We start from the raw sequence: 20,538 nt of genomic DNA on the forward strand, positions 1-20,538 counted from the left end.
GAAATTTATTCTCGCTATTCATTCATTTTAAAAATGTTAATAGAAACAACTTTTTCTGTTTTATTTCGCAAATTGAGGTCGGTATTTATGATGAATATCTCAGATGGACAGTATTCCAATGTAAAAGGACTTTGTTTTAATAACACTTGTTTTTTAACTATTATTAAATACTCGCAGAAAAAACTTGTAAAACATTTTGAGGAACAAATAGTAAAGTTGTTGAAAATTTTTCATTTCGATATTAAATGAATAAACAGATAATATAGAACCAAACTGCATTTAGACTAATTTTATTTAGGTAGGTACTCTTCAAAAAAAAATAATAATCGTATGTATTAAGCGTATTTTTCATTTTTACATGAATTATAAGGACATAGTAGTTTACAGGGTGTAGTTACACCTAATGAATAAATATTTAACAAACAGTTTACGTTTATTTAATTCAAACACTTGATAAGTTATTTCATTTCTTTTTCTTCTTTGCTTCAATACTTTTCGTCACGGCTTGCGCCTTCTTCACCTGCTGGTAAAACTCCACAGTTGCATAAAATGGTTCAGTTGTACCATTATTAAGGCAGTTATCTTCACAATAACAGATGAATACTGCATCTACAGCAATCTAAAAGGAAATTAATTCGAACACTCAACAGAAAATTAATTCAAAGTTGTTAGCACCTCGAAAACAACGAAGATACAGTGAATGCACAAAAACGCAAACACAGCTCCAATTACAACAGGTAGGACGGAATCCTGGAAAATATCAAATTACCAGAAAGAAAGGATTTTTATAACTGTGGTCCCTTTACCAACATAAAATAACCAATAATTGCAGTGATAGCAACCACAAGCAATTTTACCATGAAAAACACAAAATTTCCTATCGAATTCATCGCCACAGAACTCAATAAATTGCTAATGATTAAATTCACAGCACGGACACTCGATCTGCACAGAGGTTGGCCATGAATAGCTTAAAAACAATTAATTTTTAATTAAGGTTATTATACCATGAGATCAAAAATGTACTGAATTAGAGCAAGTCTTGAAAGGGAAGTGTAACTTTAGCCAAATTTCTTTTCAAAACACCGTGTTGTAAAAAAAAGTAGAGACTAAGGAGATATCCAGAAAAACTGTTTCTATATTTTAACAAATAACTGCTTAAAAATTCATCATTCACCAGTTGAATATTTACACTCCCCATTTATTTTTTCACTTGTTAAAATAGCATTCTACAATGTAAGCAATGTTTGATGAGGTTAGATTTCTGTCAATTTTCGACATGTGTCTAAAATTTGGCAGGCACGGCCTGCTCTAATTCAGTTTATTTTCGATCTCATGTTACAAGATGATAAAATTGAATTGTATCTTCAAGGGCGCTTGAAAGATAATGGTAAATTTTATTATCATATACAAAAAATTTCCCATCCTTCACATTAGTTTGATTGACAACTACATAGTATATATAATTTTCATGTGTTCTATCTAAAAACGGAATGAATATGATTCTAATCTATCGAACTCAATTGCTAACTAACTAAAAACGTTAAAATTTTTTGAAGGGCTGAACAATCTAGAAAAGACTCTAATTTTTCAAAATTTGTAATCAAGTTCACATTGGAATATGTATTGTTGATGCATTTTACAGGCGCAGACCTCGTAAAATTACGTGAAACACCCTGTAAACTCTAACCAATGCTCTGTGTTGGAGTTGCTGAAAGTAATTTATAAAGTTATCTTTTTAGTTATTTGGAACTTTATGTTTTTAGATAGACAATTTTATAATCTTTAAGAAGCAAAAACATAAAATAGGGTGTTCCAAATAACTATTTCAAGTTATTCCACTTTTAACAAACTTCTTAATTTTTCTACGTTTGCACTAAACAATTGGAAGAGATTTAAATCTGAACTTTTCCCTTTAACGTGGTTCTACTTTTCTACGAATCTTTGTTTTTGTTTAATAAATTTTTAAATAAAACGGGTTTTTGTCAAAAAAATCAAATTATTCCAAAAACAAAATCGACCAATACAAGTTTAGATTAAAATCTAAACTACGTCCAAAAATGCAATAAAATTTAGTGTGTTCCATTTGAAAAAATATAACTTTAGTACTTTTTAACATTGGGACACCCTGTATATATACCGCAATATTTTAGAAATATGCAGCTGAAACGTGGCTATAATCTAAAAAAAAGTCAATATCTCCAATAATAAACAAGTTATGGAGCTTTTTCGAATCGTTGGGACAGCCTGTATGGTTGTGATTGTGACGATAAAATTTCATTTTACCATAAGTGAACAGTGGATAAAACACCATTTTATCGTTTCGAATAAAGTAAATAAGTATTAAATAGTAGCTTAAGCACCTGAAACGATATATCCCATCGAGGTCATGTATTTGACTAAATCTTCAAGTGGTCTAAAACAGCAAACGTAAATTATTCGCATGAAAGCATTTTCTCGCGCAGATGCTCGAAGAATTATTTTGAGGATGTTAATGGCAGTTATAATCAAAGAACCAAATGCAACGGTACCAAGATGGTACCGAATTAAGTTGTAAAAACTGCTGTAGATCGGCGATACCAAGGCAAATTTGTCTCTGGAAGCGCAAAATTTGCATATTTTATTTATTATTAATTAGAAATTACCGTGCAAAATAATAGCTAGCCACTGCACCTGAAATAACCATATGTTGGCACGCTAGTACAAACTGCACCATCCATAACATCATAAGCCAGGCAAATACCATGGCAAAAATCATACCACCATCTGGAATATAGTCATACCGGCTCATACGATACAAAGCCAGTAGATATACTAAAGTAGCGACACGGACCTTGACAGGGCAACAATAACGATTATACACTCTACAGATGGCTCCACCATCAAAATTCAAAAACGTACGTCAAAAATGTCAAGATTTTTTCACGTTTGAAAAATTGGTGAATCAGAACAATAAATTCGGTGATCGTCTATAATTTCACCCTGGTTATTACAGTTTATGTGTACAGATACCATGAAACTTTCAAACTTGTGCTTCACTCACGTAAAAATAAATCAGATCGTCCCTAAATTCAACTGAACATTGCAATGAGAAAGGCTTTTAGAATGCGCAGAGTACAGCAACTCTTATGGACATTTCGAAGAAGGTGCTGGCGCTTCAACAGTGAATTCATTCCTTTAAAGAATTTGAACTATGTATTTAACGAAAAAGCCAAAAACACGTTCCAAAATAATAGTTGTTTGATCTCAAAAAATTGTGATACTTACATTTCTAATTTTAATAAACTCCTCTCTAAGTGTTTTTACAGTTTATCGTATTTAATTACTCCAAGATTTTAAATTGGTCGATTTATTTTTTTTTAATTAAATTTAATTTTTTCCCTCAACACTATAAACAACTGCTATGAAACCAAGACATTTTTCGCAATAAGAAAAGTAAATGTTTTCAATATTACCCGAGAGGTAAACCGCAGAAGAAATCAGTGTACAAAATTAAGTAAATAAAGAAATTTTAAGGAAATCACTTTAAAAATTTAGGGAAAATCAGAAGGAATCATGATGAAATTACAGGAAACCATTTGAGGTACGGTTTACACCTCGATATTACCTAAGAAATAGAAATAATACAACCTGAATTTCTCTTTATTATTTAAATGTTGTATAACATAGTTGCTATAAATAAGTGGCTATAAAAAGTCCATCAAACTTCGATTCGCTACAATTCCCAGATTTAGATGCATTAAATTTTGTGAAACGAAGGTCAGTGTAAGCAGAGCGGTCTTAAATTCTTTCCCATTAGGACAGAATCTAATAATTTAGAATGAATTTTCAAGGAAGTATTGTTTAAATCTACCTGAAATACTTATTGAAAATTTGGTATCTTAGAAATTTCTCTTTCAAGTTGGTACCTAACACTTTATGTTTCTGAAACAATTTTTGTTTGAATGAGTTTCCAGTATTCTCACACAGACCTGCTTCGTAATGTGGACGACTTTGAACAGTCTGGAGGCCCTTTTGTTTAATGTTTTTGGTGTCGATTTATTATTTACGTGATTTAAGCACAGGTTTGAAAGTTCCATGAAATCTGTTCATAACCAATAACCACAGTAAAACTACAGATGAACGCTAGAATCACTGTGCTCTTTACCAATTTTTCAAAAGTGAGAGAATCTTGACAGTTTTGACGTATGTTCAAAATTACTGACAATTTGACGAACCTTTAAAATTACAGCGTTATTACAAAAAATGTCGAGCCTTGGAAAACTAAACTGCCTGTTTAAATACATTCTCGATTTAAATCTATCATCTAACGTGACCTTTAACGAATATCTCTTTTGAGCATCCCCATTAGCAATTTTATTGAGTGAAGATTAAACGTAGAAACAGGGACAAAACGCACTTTCTAAGGCTTTTCAAGGCTACGCATTTTATGTAAATAATGCGGTATATGTCGAATTTCGATAATTGCGCCCTCTCTAGAGTATATAATCGTTATTGTTGCCCTGTCAAGGTCCGTGTCGCTACTTTAGTATATCTACTGGCTTTGATACGATACGGATAGGATGAGTCACCAGTTTCTTGCAATTTTCCAGCGTGGTTCATTAAAATAAAGGTGTAAACGCATAATCCAACAATCACAAAAATGGAGATAAAAGTCTGGAAATTTTGTCAAAATGAAAATTTCCAAAAAAAATTTTTTAATACCAAGACAGGTTCTAGAAGAATTAGAGGCATAGCGAATACCATTTTGATGGTTTCCTCGTAAAACCTGATTATTAGTTTAATCATGTCTTTCAGCACTAGAATAAATACTGCAAAAATAAGCGAAATGAATGTGAAAATGATAGCCCCTATCAATAAGCCGCTTCCTTGTTCTGATGACTGATTGGCGTAGCAATACCTGGAAGAATCAATTTGTTGAAAAATGTGCTTGTGATTGTTTTTTTTACCAAATATATCCTGTGAGTGCGCACATTAGTAAGACAGCACCTATCAGCATAGTCCAAACAAATACGTCCACAAAATAGCGAAAGCAAAATAATGCGATAATGGAAAGACCTGCAAAAATTTCATCATCATTTTGCTCGGAACAAAATTTAAATCTACCAAGTCCAATGCAACAAACTATTGCCATAGGTCCCAACTTTTCGTTGAATTCCTGAAATATGTAGTTATAGAAAATGTACTACTTTAATACTTGGAATCTTACGTTCCAGACATCCGAGGTGCTACAGCTAAAAGGTGGAGGATTAAATCATTAGTTCATTTATTCACATTATATGAAAAAGTAAAAATGCCAGGACAAGATCTTTAATAGGATATAAAAAATGATGATCCTGTCCTTAAGTACCTGTTACCAAAAAAATTATTTGTGTTATCCAGGTTTCATTTTGTCTTGCTGACTTTGCGATTTGTTTTAGCTGTTTGTTTAAATATTAAATTTTAATTCAAAAACAGAATATTTATTATTTATTTTGTCATTTTGGAGTGTTTTTGGGTCTCAACCTAGAAAAAGATGAAGTTATCTCATCTTTTTCCAGGTCGAGGCCCAAAAATAAATTATTTATATCATCTAATTTTAGGTAAATTTTTGACTCCAAAACAGAACATTTATCATTTATTTTGTGATTTTTTAGTGTGTTTTTGGGTCTCGACCTAGAAAAAGATGAAGTTATCTTATCTTTTTCCAGGCCGAAGTCCGATAACTAATTAGTTATGTCATCTAATTTTAGGTAAATTTTTGACTCCAAAACAGAACATTTATCATTTATTCTGTGATGTTTTAGTGTGTTTTTGGGTCTCGACCTAGAAAAAGATGAAGTTATCTTATCTTTTTCCAGATCAAAGCCCAAAAACTAGTTATTTACGTCATCTAATTTTAGGTAAATTTTTGACACCAAAACAGAACATTTATCATTTATTTTGTGATTTTTTAGTGTGTTTTTGAGTCTCGACCTAGAAAAAGATGAAGTTATCTTATCTTTTTCCAGGACGAAGTCCAAAAACTAATTATTTATGTCATCTAATTTTAGGTAAATTTTTGACTCCAAAACAGAACATTTATCATTTATTTTGTGATTTTTTAGTGAGTTTTTGAGTCTCGACCTAGAAAAATATGTAGTTATCTTATCTTTTTCCAGGTCAAAGCCCAAAAACTTATTATTTATGTCATCTAATTTTAGGTAAATTTTTGACTCCAAAACAGAACATTTATCATTTATTTTGTGATTTTTTAGTGTGTTTTTGGATCTCGACCTAGAAAAAGATGAAGTTATCTTATCTTTTTCCAGGTCGAAGCCCAAAAACTAATTATTTATGTCATCTAATTTTAGGTAAATTTTTGACACCAAAACAGAACATTTACCATTTCTTTTGTGATTTTTTAGTGTGTTTTTGAGTCTCGACCTAGAAAAAGATGAAGTTATCTTATCTTTTTTCAGGTCGAAGTCCAAAATCTAATTATTTATGTCATCTAATTTTAGGTAAATTTTTGACTCCAAAACAGAACATTTATCATTTATTTTGTGATTTTTTAGTGTGTTTTTGGGTCTCGACCTAGAAAAAGATGAAGTTATCCTATCTTTTTCCAGATCAAAGCCCGAAAACTAATTATTTATGTCATCTAATTTTAGGTAAATTTTTGACTCCAAAACAGAACATTTATCATTTATTTTGTGATTTTTTAGTGTGTTTTTGAGTCTCGACCTAGAAAAAGATGAAGTTATCTTATCTTTTTTCAGGTCGAAGTCCAAAATCTAATTATTTATGTCATCTAATTTTAGGTAAATTTTTGACTCCAAAACAGAACATTTATCATTTATTTTGTGATTTTTTAGTGTGTTTTTGAATCTCGACCTAGAAAAAGATAAAGTTATCTTATCTTTTTCCAGGTCGAAGCCCAAAAACTAATTATTTATGTCATCTAATTTTTGGTAAATTTTTGACTCCAAAACAGAACATTTATCATTTATTCTGTGATTTTTTAGTGTGTTTTTGAGTCTCGACCTAGAAAAAGATGAAGTTATCTTATCTTTTTTCAGGTCGAAGCCCAAAATCTAATTATTTATGTCATCTAATTTTAGGTAAATTTTTGACTCCAAAACAGAACATTTATCGTTTATTTTGTGATTTTTTAGTGAGTTTTTGGGTCTCGACCTAGAAAAAGATGTAGTTATCTTATCTTTTTCCAGGTCGAAGCCTAAAAACTAATTATTTATGTCATCTAATTTTAGGTAAATTTTAGGTAAATTTTTGACTCCAAAACAGAACATTTATCATTTATTTTGTGATTTTTTAGTATGTTTTTGGATCTCGACCTAGAAAAAGATGAAGTTATTTTATCTTTTTCCAGGTCGAAGCCCAAAATCTAATTATTTATGTCATCTAATTTTAGGTAAATTTTTGACTCCAAAACAGAACATTTATCATTTATTTTGTGATTTTTTAGTCAGTTTTTGGGTCTCGACCTAGAAAAAGATGAAGTTATCTTATCTTTTTCTAGGTCGAGACCCAAAAATTAATTACTTGTATTCAATTTTAGGTAAATTTTTCAAAAAAAAGCTTAGTCTTTACGTCCACACGACTGCAAAAGGGCTATAAGTAACACCCAATTTATAAAAAATTATCAAAACTTTGAATAATATTTGCGTATGTATCAGAAAAACGTGCTCAAAAAAGATAACAAAAATAAGATGATTTTGGATTTAAATTGGCGATTTTTCGGTCTCTTCTAGCGAAATATCGAGAAAAAACATGATTTTGCTCTAAAACGTGCTTATATGCTCAAAAAAGGCAGAATAAACGAATTTAAAAATAAAATTTTCCACATGAGCACTTTGTTTGCTGCACGAGCGGAGCGAGTGCTGCATGAAATGTGAATGTGGGAAATTGCTTTACAAACAAGTTAGGTACAATATTTTTTGTAACGAATATCTCAAAAAAATTTTTTTTTGATAATTTAGTTCTTTTTGCTGATGGGTTGGTAATAGGTCTAGCAATCATCAAATTGACATAAACTGTCACTTATGATAAAAAAACTATCGTTTCCATCTCAACAGTGGCGATACCAACCTATGAAATGTCCCTAGCCATTGTTGCAAAGTAAAAAACACCGCAGTGAAAAATAACTTTTCTCTTATAGGTATTAATAATGTTATTGCTTATTCAGTAAATAAAAGTAGCCATTTGGTGATTTTTTATTCTATCACTATAAAAACTATAAAATTTTGAAAAACGGAAAATTCACACAATTTCGGTCTAACAAGGTGAAATTTTGATTAGCTTTTTACAAAATTTAAGCTACAACTCCTTTTGCTGTCTGTGTCCGTATCAAAACATTCGGAAAAGGAAAAAGAATGGTTTTATTGAATTAAATTTAGTAATTTTCCCCCCAGAGAGTAGAGATGAGAAATTAACTTCAAATACGTATTTAGACCCTTTAAATTTGGAAACAAACAAAACCACTTAACAAAATTACTACTAAGATTAACAAGTACTTCAAACATAAAAAAAATTACATAAGTTCTAAATAGTTATTAATGAAATTATAAAAATAGAAATACCTTGAAGGTAACATTTGTACTCGTATTACAGTAACTGTTATAATTTTGAAGAGTTTTTTAATATATTTTATCAGATTAGTCCACAATTAAGAACATATTGCACCAAATAATAAAAAAGCATCAGTTAAGTATTTGGTAAAATAGTTTCAAGAACAGATTTTTGTTTTTTCACAAGATATCCTAAAAATAACAAAAAAACTGAGCATAAAACAATTTTTTTTAAATATTCTGTAACAATGAATGAATTACGGTTTTCCAACTGTTAAAATAAAAAATCCTTCAATACTGTAGTAACTACTTACTCTGCATCAGCGCATCTCTCAACACACTTCCCGCCAACTAGATATCTAAAACAGTAACAATAATTATAATTAGGGTCGGTTTCCAATTCATTTTTTTCGGAAAATATACAATTACTGTTTGACTTACGGCTTGTTCGTCATGTCTTGACCAGAACAGGGTATCCCATCAACATGACTATTTTTTTCACCACAAACATTACCACAGTTGTCATACCCATTCGTAAATCTGTTCATATCCGAATAATATAAAGTGTATATCATTGCTATCATCTACAAGTTTGTTTAAAAAATTAAATAATACTTATTTGTTATCCAATTACCAAAACCACAACACATATTGCTAATGTTATAAGGAAGGGCACGTCAGTTAATTTTCTTTTTTGGGAGAGTTCAGGAATGACAAAAACGTCCAAAGGTGACTGACTTCTCCTAAAGGTTGCGATCTAAAAAATAATTTAATAATTAATGTAGATTGCCGTTTGATAAACTGTTGAAAAATTCTTCAACTTTTTAACAAAATAGGAAGGGATGTCATACAGAAACATTTGCACTTCAATAGTAATTAAACCAACGAAAAAAATAATAAAATAATACACGACAAAATAAAAACGCTGAAAATAGCACTTTCAATTATTTCTTTTGTGTTTTTCTTTATTTTACATTCTAGTTTAGTCTTATTTATTATTTACTAAAAATAATAGTTATTTTTGTAATTTGCCACCATTTTGATGCTTTAAAAGGTATCTTAAAGCACTCAACGTCATCAAGTACGATGTCATAATAGTCATTATTTGACGGAACACTTTATGAAAATTTTTAGGTTGGCAAGAAGCAAATTCGGGGCCGTATTTTTGCGAATTTCAGGGGGCGTTCATGCAAGATTACCACCATTGTACTCAAAATTCTTGTTTTTTGACAAAACTTTGATAAAACAAAAACTTTAAATTAATTTTTTACATTCAAAATTGCTTTAAATCTGTTAAAAATAGTCTGACATTTCGTATTGAGAAAAAATCGTAAAAGGAGAAAAACTGTAACTTTTGACAGTGTCGAAAAATATAAGATTTTTTTTATATAGTTTTAAAAAATGGAGAAAAAACTCAAGTCCATTACCACAAGTTTTTTGTCAAAGTTACAAAGGTTGAAAAATTGCTTCACCACGCGAGTATATATTTTGGATATTTTTTCTTAATTAATTTAATTTTTACCAAGTAATTTCATCTCAAAAAAAAGGCTGAAGATGAATCAATTGGTTCGAAACATGTCCCTTTAACCTCATTTTTCAACCTTGTGGTAATGGACTTGGGTTTTTTCTCCAGTTTTGAACTCATACACCTATCTATATTTGATTTTTGCTATAACGGAAAATAAATATGGTCTCTAAATCATTTGTTAGTTCGTTTGTGCTTTTCATTTTGTATTTTATCGTGCTATAACTTCATTTATCGGCCGCTGAACCACCCCCATTTATAATGTATGCTTTAAGTTGGTCAAAACAAATGTTTTTTTTCGAATAGATACGTAAACTTCTAAGAAGAAAAATTTCAGTGGTTCCCCACTCACTTTTGTGCGCACTTGGAGACCTCTGATATCTGATAGACAGTCAATCTTGATAAAGTGATAATTTTTTACTCTGAACTTTATCTTTCATGGAAATCTAAAGTGTGAGAGTGTGGATATCTTTTTTCCCCTGCTAAAAAATTACTTTAGAAGTTTAGGGCAAACAAATTAGTTGTATATGTGTTGTTGTTAGGTTAGTTGTAAATAGACCATTCAACCTTATAACTGTTTATTGACTAATATCCCGGAGCATTGAGGGTGCGTCCAGGCCCCTTCTGCGACATAACCTAACTAACTCACTCTGCCAAAAAACCCCCCTCCAACTCCCGTGTCGCCCACGTGAGAGTTGCCAACCTAACATCCCCCCTTTTAAATACAAAACTAAGCTAAATATGAAACTAACTACCTGAGGTATCAAAATATACATATTTCAATAACAATAATAATCTTGGTATCTTTTGGGTCTTCTGATTGGTCTTTTCTTTGGTTCCTCTGATTCGTCTGGTTGTTCTGGGTCATGTTCGGGTTCATTATTTCTGTCTGGTAAGGGCTGAAGATGTCTTCGATTTCGTCTGACGCAACCGCCGTCAGTCTCGATCAAATATGACCTTGGTTCTTCACATCTGCGTTGTACTTCTCCCTCCTTTTGCATATTTATGATCCATACGCGATCACCTTCTTTTAGATTTTTCTCTTCTTTTGTTACTCGGTGTCGTTTGTCGTAGTTGGACTTCTGTTCTGCTTGATTGTTGATTAACGTTTGTCTGACAGTGTCATGGTCGATAGTTGCAGGTTTTAACCCTGAAGGTAACCTTGGCAGTCTGTCTCGAAGGTTTCTGCCAAAGAGCAGTTGGGCAGGTGACAATCCACATTTAGTAGGTGTATTGCGGTAGGTAAGAAGTGCAAGATATGGATCTTCATTTTTCCTCAATATCGTTTTGAGCAGCTTCACAGCACTTTCGGCTTGTCCATTTGACTGTTGGTAATGGGGACTACTGGTAATTAACTTAAATCCATATTTTCTGCTGAAAGTTCTGTATTCGTGACAATCAAATTGTTTGCCATTGTCGGAGCGGACAACTTCGGGTATACCATGTCTAGCAAACATTTCTTTGAAGGTCTCGATAACAACTTTGGCTTTGGTGGTGCGAAGTTTTCTGATTTCAGGATACTTGGAATAATAGTCCTGTACCACTAAGTAAGTTGACTCATGATATTCTGCGAGGTCGGCACCAATTGTTTGCCACGGTCTAGATGGAACTTCGGATGGTAACATGGGATCTACCGTTGGTCTGCGTAGTTTGATGCAAATTTCACATTTCCCGACGACTTCTTTAAGCTCTCTTGTGATACCTGGCCACCACACAGTAGCTTTGGCCCGGTCCAAACATTTATTAATACCGAAGTGTCCGTCATGGAGCACATAGAGGCACTTCTTCTGAAGAGGACCAGGAATGACGACTCGGTCTTTGTAGCAAACAATGTCATGAGCGATGCTTAAGTCTTGTTGATGAGAGAAGAATTTACTGACTAACGGGTCGCTTTTGTGTTTCTGTGGCCAACCATTTTTGACGTATTCTTTGAGTTTGCTGTACGTTGGGTCCTTGTTTTGGTAAGACTTGATTTCTTCCGTTGAACAAATTTCTGTAACGACCTCACGCATCACGAAATTGATGTAGAGATTTTGAATGTCTTCTAGAAGTGGGTCTTGGTGTCGAATTCTGCCTTGGATTGGTGCTCTGGATAATGCATCGGGAACGAAAAACGTTTTACCTGGAACGTATTCTATAGTATAGTTAAATTTCAATAACCGCATGCGAAATCTTTGTAGCCTGTTGGATAGTTTGTTGAGCTCTTTGGTGGCCAAAATTACTGTTAACGGTTTATGGTCGGTATGAATTTCAAAATGAGCGCCCAGTAAGAAATTTTCGAGTCTTTCACACGCCCATGTAATGGCGAGAGCTTCCTTTTCAATTTGAGCATAGGCTTGCTCGCATGGTTCGAGGGTACGCGAACAAAAATAAGTAGGTTTCCAATTTCCGTCACTTTGTAACTGTTCTAAAACGGCACCTAAACCAAAAGACGATGCGTCTGCCGACACTCGCGATTTTTTGTCCGTGCTAAACTTGGCTAACACGCGCGATGATGCGATTTCACTTTTAAGTTTTTCAAAATCCGCTTGATGTTTATCTGTCCATACAAACTGTTTATCCTTGTGCAGTAGTTCACGTAATGATTGGGTTTTTTTCGAAGTATTAACGATAAATTTTGAGACATAGTTAACCATGCCGAGGAAAGTTCTAACTTCGGTTACCGACGATGGCGCGGGATAATTATTAATGGCTTCAACGCTTTTGGGATCGGCTTGAACACCATTTTCGGATATTAAGTATCCTAAATATAAGGTCTTGTTCGTTTTAAATTCACATTTGGATTTGTTTAAAGTCAAGCCGTGATCCGATAAGAGTGTTAACACTTTGTTCACGTTTGTGTCATGGTCAGCTTCGTTGCGGCCTGTGATGAGGATGTCATCAGCATGAACATGGACGTGTTCCATTTTTAATTTGCCGATTACGCCGCTGATGGTTTTTTGGAAAACTTCTGGTGCTGAGGTGATCCCAAATGGAATGCGTTTGTAGACATACCTGCCAAATGGTGTGAGAAAACAGGTATATTTGCGCGATTGCGGTGAAAGTTTAAGCTGCCAAAAGCCACTGGAAAAGTCTAACTTGGTAAACCACTTCGCGTCTTTCAGTTTCGAAATTGTCTCATCGACCGACGGTAATTGGTACAGTTCGCGATTAACGCACTTGTTTAGCTCGGTGTAGTCTGAACACACGCGAATTTTTCCGTTCTTTTTCGCTGCAATAACCATAGGTGCACACCACTCAGTAGGTTCATTAATGGCTTCTATAACGTCTTCGCGAATCATCTTGTCCAGCTCCTTTTTTACTACATCCATCATGGGGAGTGGAATTCTTCTAGGCGTGTTTAAGGTCCAAGGTTGTGCGTCTGATTTTACTTCAATTGTGTACTCAAAATTCTTAAGAGTTCCCAAGCCTTTGAACACCTCTGGATATTTCACCATCATCTTATGTTGGAATTTTTCATCAGCTTTTCTGCTAGTTACATGTCTAATAACACTGTCACTCGCAACGAGTTCTTTGCCAGTCCATTTGATCATGTCTAGTTTTTGTAAGGCTGGTCTTCCCAGTAAGTTATCTGGTGTATCAACGACGAAACATCTAACATTTTCTATCTTATTTTCCCATTTAAGAGGAACTACTATCTCTCCCTTTATTTCCAATTTTCTCTGGTTTCCTTTTCCGGGTCCCAACAGTGTTGTTTTTGTTCTTTGTAACTTTACTTTCCCCTGAAGTTTATCTTTGAATTCTTTGCTAGATATTATGGTTTCATCGGCTCCGGTATCTATTTTGAATACAATGTTTGTATTAAAAATTTCCGCTACCGCTTCCCAAGGTTTGTCCAACTTTACTCGATTAATATTGATAATCTCCCTACAATCATAGCTCGAATCATAGCTATCATCAGTATCATCTGATATTGAGGTTTCAGATTCCACTGCGTTTACGTTCTTTGTTTTACATCTGGATGCAAAATGGCCTTTAAAGTTACATTTATGGCACGTTTGTCCATTGGCTGGGCATTCCATCCTGTTGTGTGTGTTCGAATTTCCACACCTTATACAACCTTTAAATTTATGTTCACTTTGTTGCTTTCCATCTTTGCTCCTGCGCTGTTTTCCTTCATATTTCACGGATTTATGGTTAAATTTCTTGGCTTTGTCTCTAGCTACTCTGTTTACCGTTTCCTCTCTCACTCTTAGTTCTCTGTTTTCGGTTCTAATCCTCTCCACTTGAGTTATTTTGTCAATTGCTGTTTTAAGTGTCAATTTGTCATTCATTTGTAGATTTTCCGACAATTTTTCATCACGAATTCCAACAACTAATCGATCTCTTATGAGTTCCTCCTCCAAATCTCTGTAATTGCATGTTTTGGCCAAGCTTATGACGTCAGCGATGTACGTTTGGGCGTCCTCACCTTCCCTTTGGTCACGTCTGTTAAACTTAGCTCGTGCGTAGATTGTATTAGGAGTGTCTTTGAACTCGTTATCAAAGAATTCTTTCAGCGCTTTGTAACTAGGAAAATCGGTTTCCTGTTTCTGCTTAGCCTCCATAAACTTTGTAACTTTCGCCCCCATATGCAACAATAAACTATTAATTTGCTCTGCTTGTGTGCTTTTGTCTAGTTTTGTTGCTGTTCTAAAACGTTCATAATGTGTAATCCACACTTGCCAATCTTCTTTTTCGAATGAAAATTTCTCCGGAATCGGAATGGAGTTGCTGAAGACGATGCTACTCGTTGGAGCCTGCTTTGACGGTGTGTCACTCGCCTGAACCCGGGCCTGTGCTTGTGCCATGAGATCCGCATATTTTTGCTCCAACTCGGCCACTTGTGCCTGAAGTGCATCCATCGTGATAGTTGTGGTGGTTTTTACACTCACAATTTGTAACACGAGCGGGATTCGGATTTTAAAACACTGACACCATGTTAGGTTAGTTGTAAATAGACCATTCAACCTTATAACTGTTTATTGACTAATATCCCGGAGCATTGAGGGTGCGTCCAGGCCCCTTCTGCGACATAACCTAACTAACTCACTCTGCCAAAAAACCCCCCTCCAACTCCCGTGTCGCCCACGTGAGAGTTGCCAACCTAACAGTTGTAGTACATGATAACATGAGAAATTCATCCAAAAGCTCTAAAACTGTAAAATTATAAAATAAAGTAAAACTTCAGCCGAATGATTCAATGTTTTCGCTGGACGTTTGGTCTTTTTCGAAGATCATGATTATTTTGTTTTAAGAAATAAGTATAAACTTAAATGGACGCCTAATAAATATAACAAAAATGGTATTTTATACAATAAAAAAAACGTTTTTGTGTAGGTGTAATCTCTGTTAAGATTCTTAAAAGTAAAAACCAAAAACATCACATTTTAGGAAATTTATGTATTTTTTGCTTTTTTTTTGGCGCCAGTTCCTCACTTAAAAATTATTTATTGTATGCACAAATATTTTTTGTATTTTTTTTCTATACTGTATCAGAGTGATCGAAATATCATTGGCAAAAGTGATTCTTGTTTATAAAATAAAATGTGATTCTACTATTTTTTTGTAAACTTACATTTTCAACAACAATCGGTTTTCCCCGATTTGAATTTGCCATTATCAGAATTATGATCACTACACAAATACAATTTTAAACTTCTACTACAATCTCCTCGTCCTCTAAATCAATCAAACGCAAAAGTGTAACGAAGGTACTTGGAATGATAAGGGCAGATAGCAATATAGATATGTAATATAATTACATAAACAAACTTCCAAGTATTTCAATCAGCGGAAATCGATATGGATAGCAAACTGCAACACTTACCAATTTTTAGATTTATAATGTAACTACTCTCCTCATTTTACAAAAATTACAGTTTCAGCTAGTAATAATTATTTAAATAATTACCTATACTTAACCAAAAGTAATTTTGTATAATATACTTCGCGCCTAAATTGTTACATGATTTTAAAAATTGAAGTTGTTTCATTAAAAAAATGTGTTTCTTATAATCTTTATTAAAAAGAGTACACGTGTCTCTTAATTTTCACAACTTGCCCATGCAACTTTTCAACTTTTTACAATCAGACAAACCTTCTTCTTTGCACTTCTGCAACAGTTGGGTTATTTCAACAAATTTTGTTTTTTTTTCTTTTTAATTATAGCTACAAAAAGTCTATTTATCATGTTTGGTTATCGTTTTCGTTGCCATCCAGTATAAATTATTAATTTATTAAAAGTGGTTTTTCTCAACTCATATTAGGAATTAGGATGTCCTTTTAGTTACCTACATCTCCCCAATTATTTTTTTAACAGGTTCAGGAAAGACAGCAAAAAAACAGTCAAAACCAAAAATAAATCAATTTTGCACATTTGAGACCGGTTTATAGAAGCGTCTTAAATTTAATTCGCAATTAAAAGCGTCATTAACTGATCACGTGACCAAATTGAAGCAATTTGGTTGGTTCATAGGCGACGTTAACTTTTAACAACGAATAAAATTTTTAAAAAGGTTTCTATAAACCGGCCCTTAGTTTTAAAAATTTATAAAAAAAAATGGTACTACAAACTCAGTGCCCTCAATACAATTGTTATTATTACTAAACACAGAATGTGAAAACAAATAAATAACATACAGGGTGTATCAGAAATACATATGGTAATTTTACCATATAATAAAACTCAACAAGTAAAACAACTTTTCTATATGACATTTACAAAATTCAAATTTATTATTTTCACTGTTTTTTTCTTTCCTTGTACAAACGAGCCGGTCAGTGTTTTTTATTCAAATCAGTGAATTTTTATTGTTTATATGCTAAAGTCTGATAGTAAATTTAAAAATAATTATTCATCGTTTTATTAGAAAACGATTACTTAGTGTGAAACATAAAAATATTAAAAATTATAAAATCCAAAAATACACTATACAACAAAAATGGAAAGAAAATTCGAACGTCGAAGCAGTTCCAATTTAAAATAAGAAAAATAAAAAGCTCTAAACTTTGATAGTAGTAGGTTAATTGTCCAGTAGTGCTCAACTTTATTCATATTATAGCGTAATAATTATTTTTAAACTTCGGACACCCTGTATAATTGTTTCCTTATTTTTGAATCATTATTTATTACATACTTAGTTTTGTAAAGTGCGTTGTTGAACATTATTTCATCAGCAAAAAAATGGGAGCCTATATTATTGAATTCTTCTTAAAAAATGGTTTTATTTTAAGTTTATTTTTAAAATAACGAAAGTGCGATAATAAAATCTTTTGCCTAAAATTACCTAAAATGCACCTTTCTGTATATTTTTCAGGTAGATATGTGTTGTACATGTATATGATAACATGAGAAATTCATCCAAAAGCTCTAAAACTGTAAAATTATAAAATAAACTAAAACTTCAGCCGAATGATTCGATGTTTTCGCTGGACGTTTGATCTACTGAACTTCACTTTTTCGAAGATCTTACTTATTTTGTTTTAAGAACTAAGTATAAACTTAAATGGACCAGCCTAAATGTAACAAAAAAAATATTTTATACAACAAAAAAAACGTTTTTCTGTAGGTGTAACCTCAGTTAAGATTCTTAAAAGTAAAAACCAAAAACATCACATTTTAGCAAAGTTACGTATTTTTCGAATTTTTTTTTGGCGCCAGTGCAGTTTGAAAAACGTAATTATTATTTGGCAGATTAATGCCTCATTTAAAAATTATTTATGCACAAATAATTTTTGTAATTTATTTTTTCTATTCTGTATCAGACTGATCGAAATATTGTTGGCAAAAGTGAAAGAAATAGTAATTTCTTATTTATAAAATAAAATGTGATTCTACTAATTACTTAGTGTAAAACATAAAAATATTAAAAATTATAAAATCCAAAAATACACTATACAACAAAAATGGAAAGAAAATTCGAAAGTCGAAGCAGTTCCAATTTAAAATAAGAAAAATAAAAAGCTCTAAAGTTTGATAGTAGTAGGTTAATTGTCCAGTAGTGATCAACTTTATTCATATTATAGCGTAATAATTTTTTTTAAACTTCGGACACCCTGTATAATTGTTTCCTTATTTTTGAATCATTATTTATTACATACTTAGTTTTGTAAAATGCGTTGTTGAACATTATTTCATCAGCAAAAAAATGGGAGCCTATATTATTGAATTCTTCTTAAAAAATGGTTTGAAGTTTATTTTTAAAATAACGAAAGTGCGATAATAAAATCTTTTGCCTAAAATGCACCTTTCTGTATATTTTTCAGGTAGATATGTGTTGTACATGTATATGATAACATGAGAAATACATCCAAAAGCTCTAAAACTGTAAAATTATAAAATAAAGTAAAACTTCAGCCGAATGATTCGATGTTTTCGCTGGACGTTTGATCTACTGAACTTCACTTTTTCGAAGATCTTACTTATTTTGTTTTAAGAACTAAGTATAAACTTAAATGGACCAGCCTAAATGTAACAAAAATAATATTTTATACAACAAAAAAAAAACGTTTTTGTGTAGGTGTAACCTCAGTTAAGATTCTTAAAAGTAAAAACCAAAAACATCACATTTTAGCAAAGTTACGTATTTTTCGAATTATTTTTGGCGCCAGTGCAGTTTGAAAAACGTAATTATTATTTGGCGGATTAATGCCTCATTTAAAAATTATTTATGCACAAATAATTTTTGTAATTTGTTTTTTCTATACTGTTTCAAACTAATCGAAATATTATTGGCAAAAGTGAAAGAAATATTAATTTCTTATTTATAAAATAAAATGTGATTCTACTAATTACTTAGTGTGAAACATAAAAATATTAAAAATTATAAAATCCAAAAATACAGTATACAATAAAAATGGAAACAAAATTAAATTAGAGCAGATTTTTGAAAAGAAAATAAAACATTGAAAATACAACAGTACCTACGAAATCGGTTAGGTATGGGAAAATAAAACTAAAACAAAAAAAACTGTTCTATAATAAAACTATAATCGAATGTCGAGGCAGTTCCAACTTAAAATAAAAAAAATAAAAAGCTCTAAAGTTTGATAATAGCAGGTAAATTGTCCAGTAGTGCACAACTTTGTTCATATTATAGCGTAATAATTTTTTTTAAACTTCGGACACCCTGTATAATTGTTTCCTTATTTTTGAATCATTATTTATTACATACTTAGTTTTGTAAAATGCGTTGTTGAACATTATTTCATCAGCAAAAAAATGGGAGCCTATATTATTGAATTCTTCTTAAAAAATGGTTTTATTTTAAGTTTATTTTTAAGATAACGAAAGTGCGATAATAAATTAGCTAAAATGCACCTTCCTGTATATTTTTCAGGTAGATATGTGTTGTACATGTATACGATAACATGAGAAATTCATCCAAAAGCTCTAAAACTGTAAAATTATAAAATAAAGTAAAACTTCAGCCGAATGATTCGATGTTTTCGCTGGACGTTTGGTCTACTGAACTTCATTTTTTTTGAAGATCTTACCTATTTTGTTTCAAGAACTAAGTATAAACTTAAATGGACCAGCCTAAATGTAACAAAAATAATATTTTATACAACAAAAAAAAACGTTTTTGTGTAGGTGTAACCTCAGTTAAGATTCTTAAAAGTAAAAACCAAAAACATCACATTTTAGCAAAGTTATGTATTTTTCGAATTTTTTTTTGGCGCCAGTGCAGTTTGAAAAACGTAATTATTATTTGGCGGATTAATGCCTTATTTAAAAATTATTTATGCACAAATAATTTTTGTAATTTATTTTTTCTATACTGTATCAAACTAATCGAAATATTATTGGCAAAAGTGAAAGAAATATTAATTTCTTATTTATAAAATAAAATGTGATTCTACTAATTACTTAGTGTGAAACATAAAAATATTAAAAATTATAAAATCCAAAAATACAGTATACAATAAAAATGGAAACAAAATTAAATTAGAGCAGATTTTTGAAAAGAAAATAAAACATTGAAAATACAACAGTACCTATGAAATCGGTTAGGTATGGGAAAATAAAACTAAAACAAAACAAAAACTGTTCTATAATAAAACTATAATCGAAAGTCGAAGCAGTTCCAATTTAAAATAAAAAAATAAATAAAAAGCTCAAAAGTTTGATAATAGCAGGTAAATTGTCCAGTAGTGCACAACTTTATTATAGCGTAATAAATTTTTTAAAACTTCACCCTGTATATTTGTTTCCTTATTTTTGAATCATTATTTATTACATATTTAGTTTTGTAAAGTGCGTTGTTGAACATTATTTCATCAGCAAAAAAATGGGAGCCTATATTATTGAATTCTTCTTAAAAATGGTTTTATTTTAAGTCTATTTTCAAAATAACGAGTGCGATAATAAAATATTTTGGCTAAAATTACTTGCTCTAAAGAAAAAGTTTCAGCCACTGGACCGTAAAAATGCACCTTCCTGTATATTTTTCAGGTAGGTACCTCGAAAAACGTTGACACAAG

At 31.6% G+C, this 20,538-nt stretch overlaps 1 protein-coding gene across 6 annotated transcripts; it reads right to left on the reverse strand.

Annotated features, from left to right (window-relative positions):
• Nucleotides 1-329: 329 nt before the first annotated feature.
• Nucleotides 330-15,784, reverse strand: LOC103314504 (choline transporter-like protein 1). 6 transcript variants are annotated; one of them, XM_064355383.1, is made up of 15 exons: nt 15,632-15,784; nt 9,184-9,306; nt 8,991-9,133; nt 8,864-8,908; nt 5,210-5,234; nt 5,107-5,158; nt 4,950-5,058; nt 4,705-4,900; nt 3,972-4,656; nt 3,909-3,924; nt 2,646-3,853; nt 2,364-2,596; nt 807-970; nt 676-750; nt 330-619 (listed from the first exon to the last, which is right to left on the reverse strand). In XM_064355383.1, exons 1-9 carry the CDS (start codon nt 15,671-15,673, stop codon nt 4,492-4,494), a joined length of 900 nt encoding a protein of 299 aa, XP_064211453.1. In that variant the 5' UTR covers nt 15,674-15,784; the 3' UTR covers nt 330-619; nt 676-750; nt 807-970; nt 2,364-2,596; nt 2,646-3,853; nt 3,909-3,924; nt 3,972-4,491. The 6 variants fall into 6 exon arrangements, with proteins under 6 accessions (XP_064211453.1, XP_064211458.1, XP_064211449.1 ...); XM_064355388.1 differs by having other exon boundaries at nt 2,646-3,807; nt 3,854-3,924; XM_064355379.1 differs by having other exon boundaries at nt 2,646-3,924.
• Nucleotides 15,785-20,538: the final 4,754 nt, after the last annotated feature.

The sequence above is a fragment of the Tribolium castaneum genome, chromosome 1 (genome assembly GCF_031307605.1).
Source record: "Tribolium castaneum strain GA2 chromosome 1, icTriCast1.1, whole genome shotgun sequence".
Taxonomy (NCBI): domain Eukaryota; kingdom Metazoa; phylum Arthropoda; class Insecta; order Coleoptera; family Tenebrionidae; genus Tribolium; species Tribolium castaneum.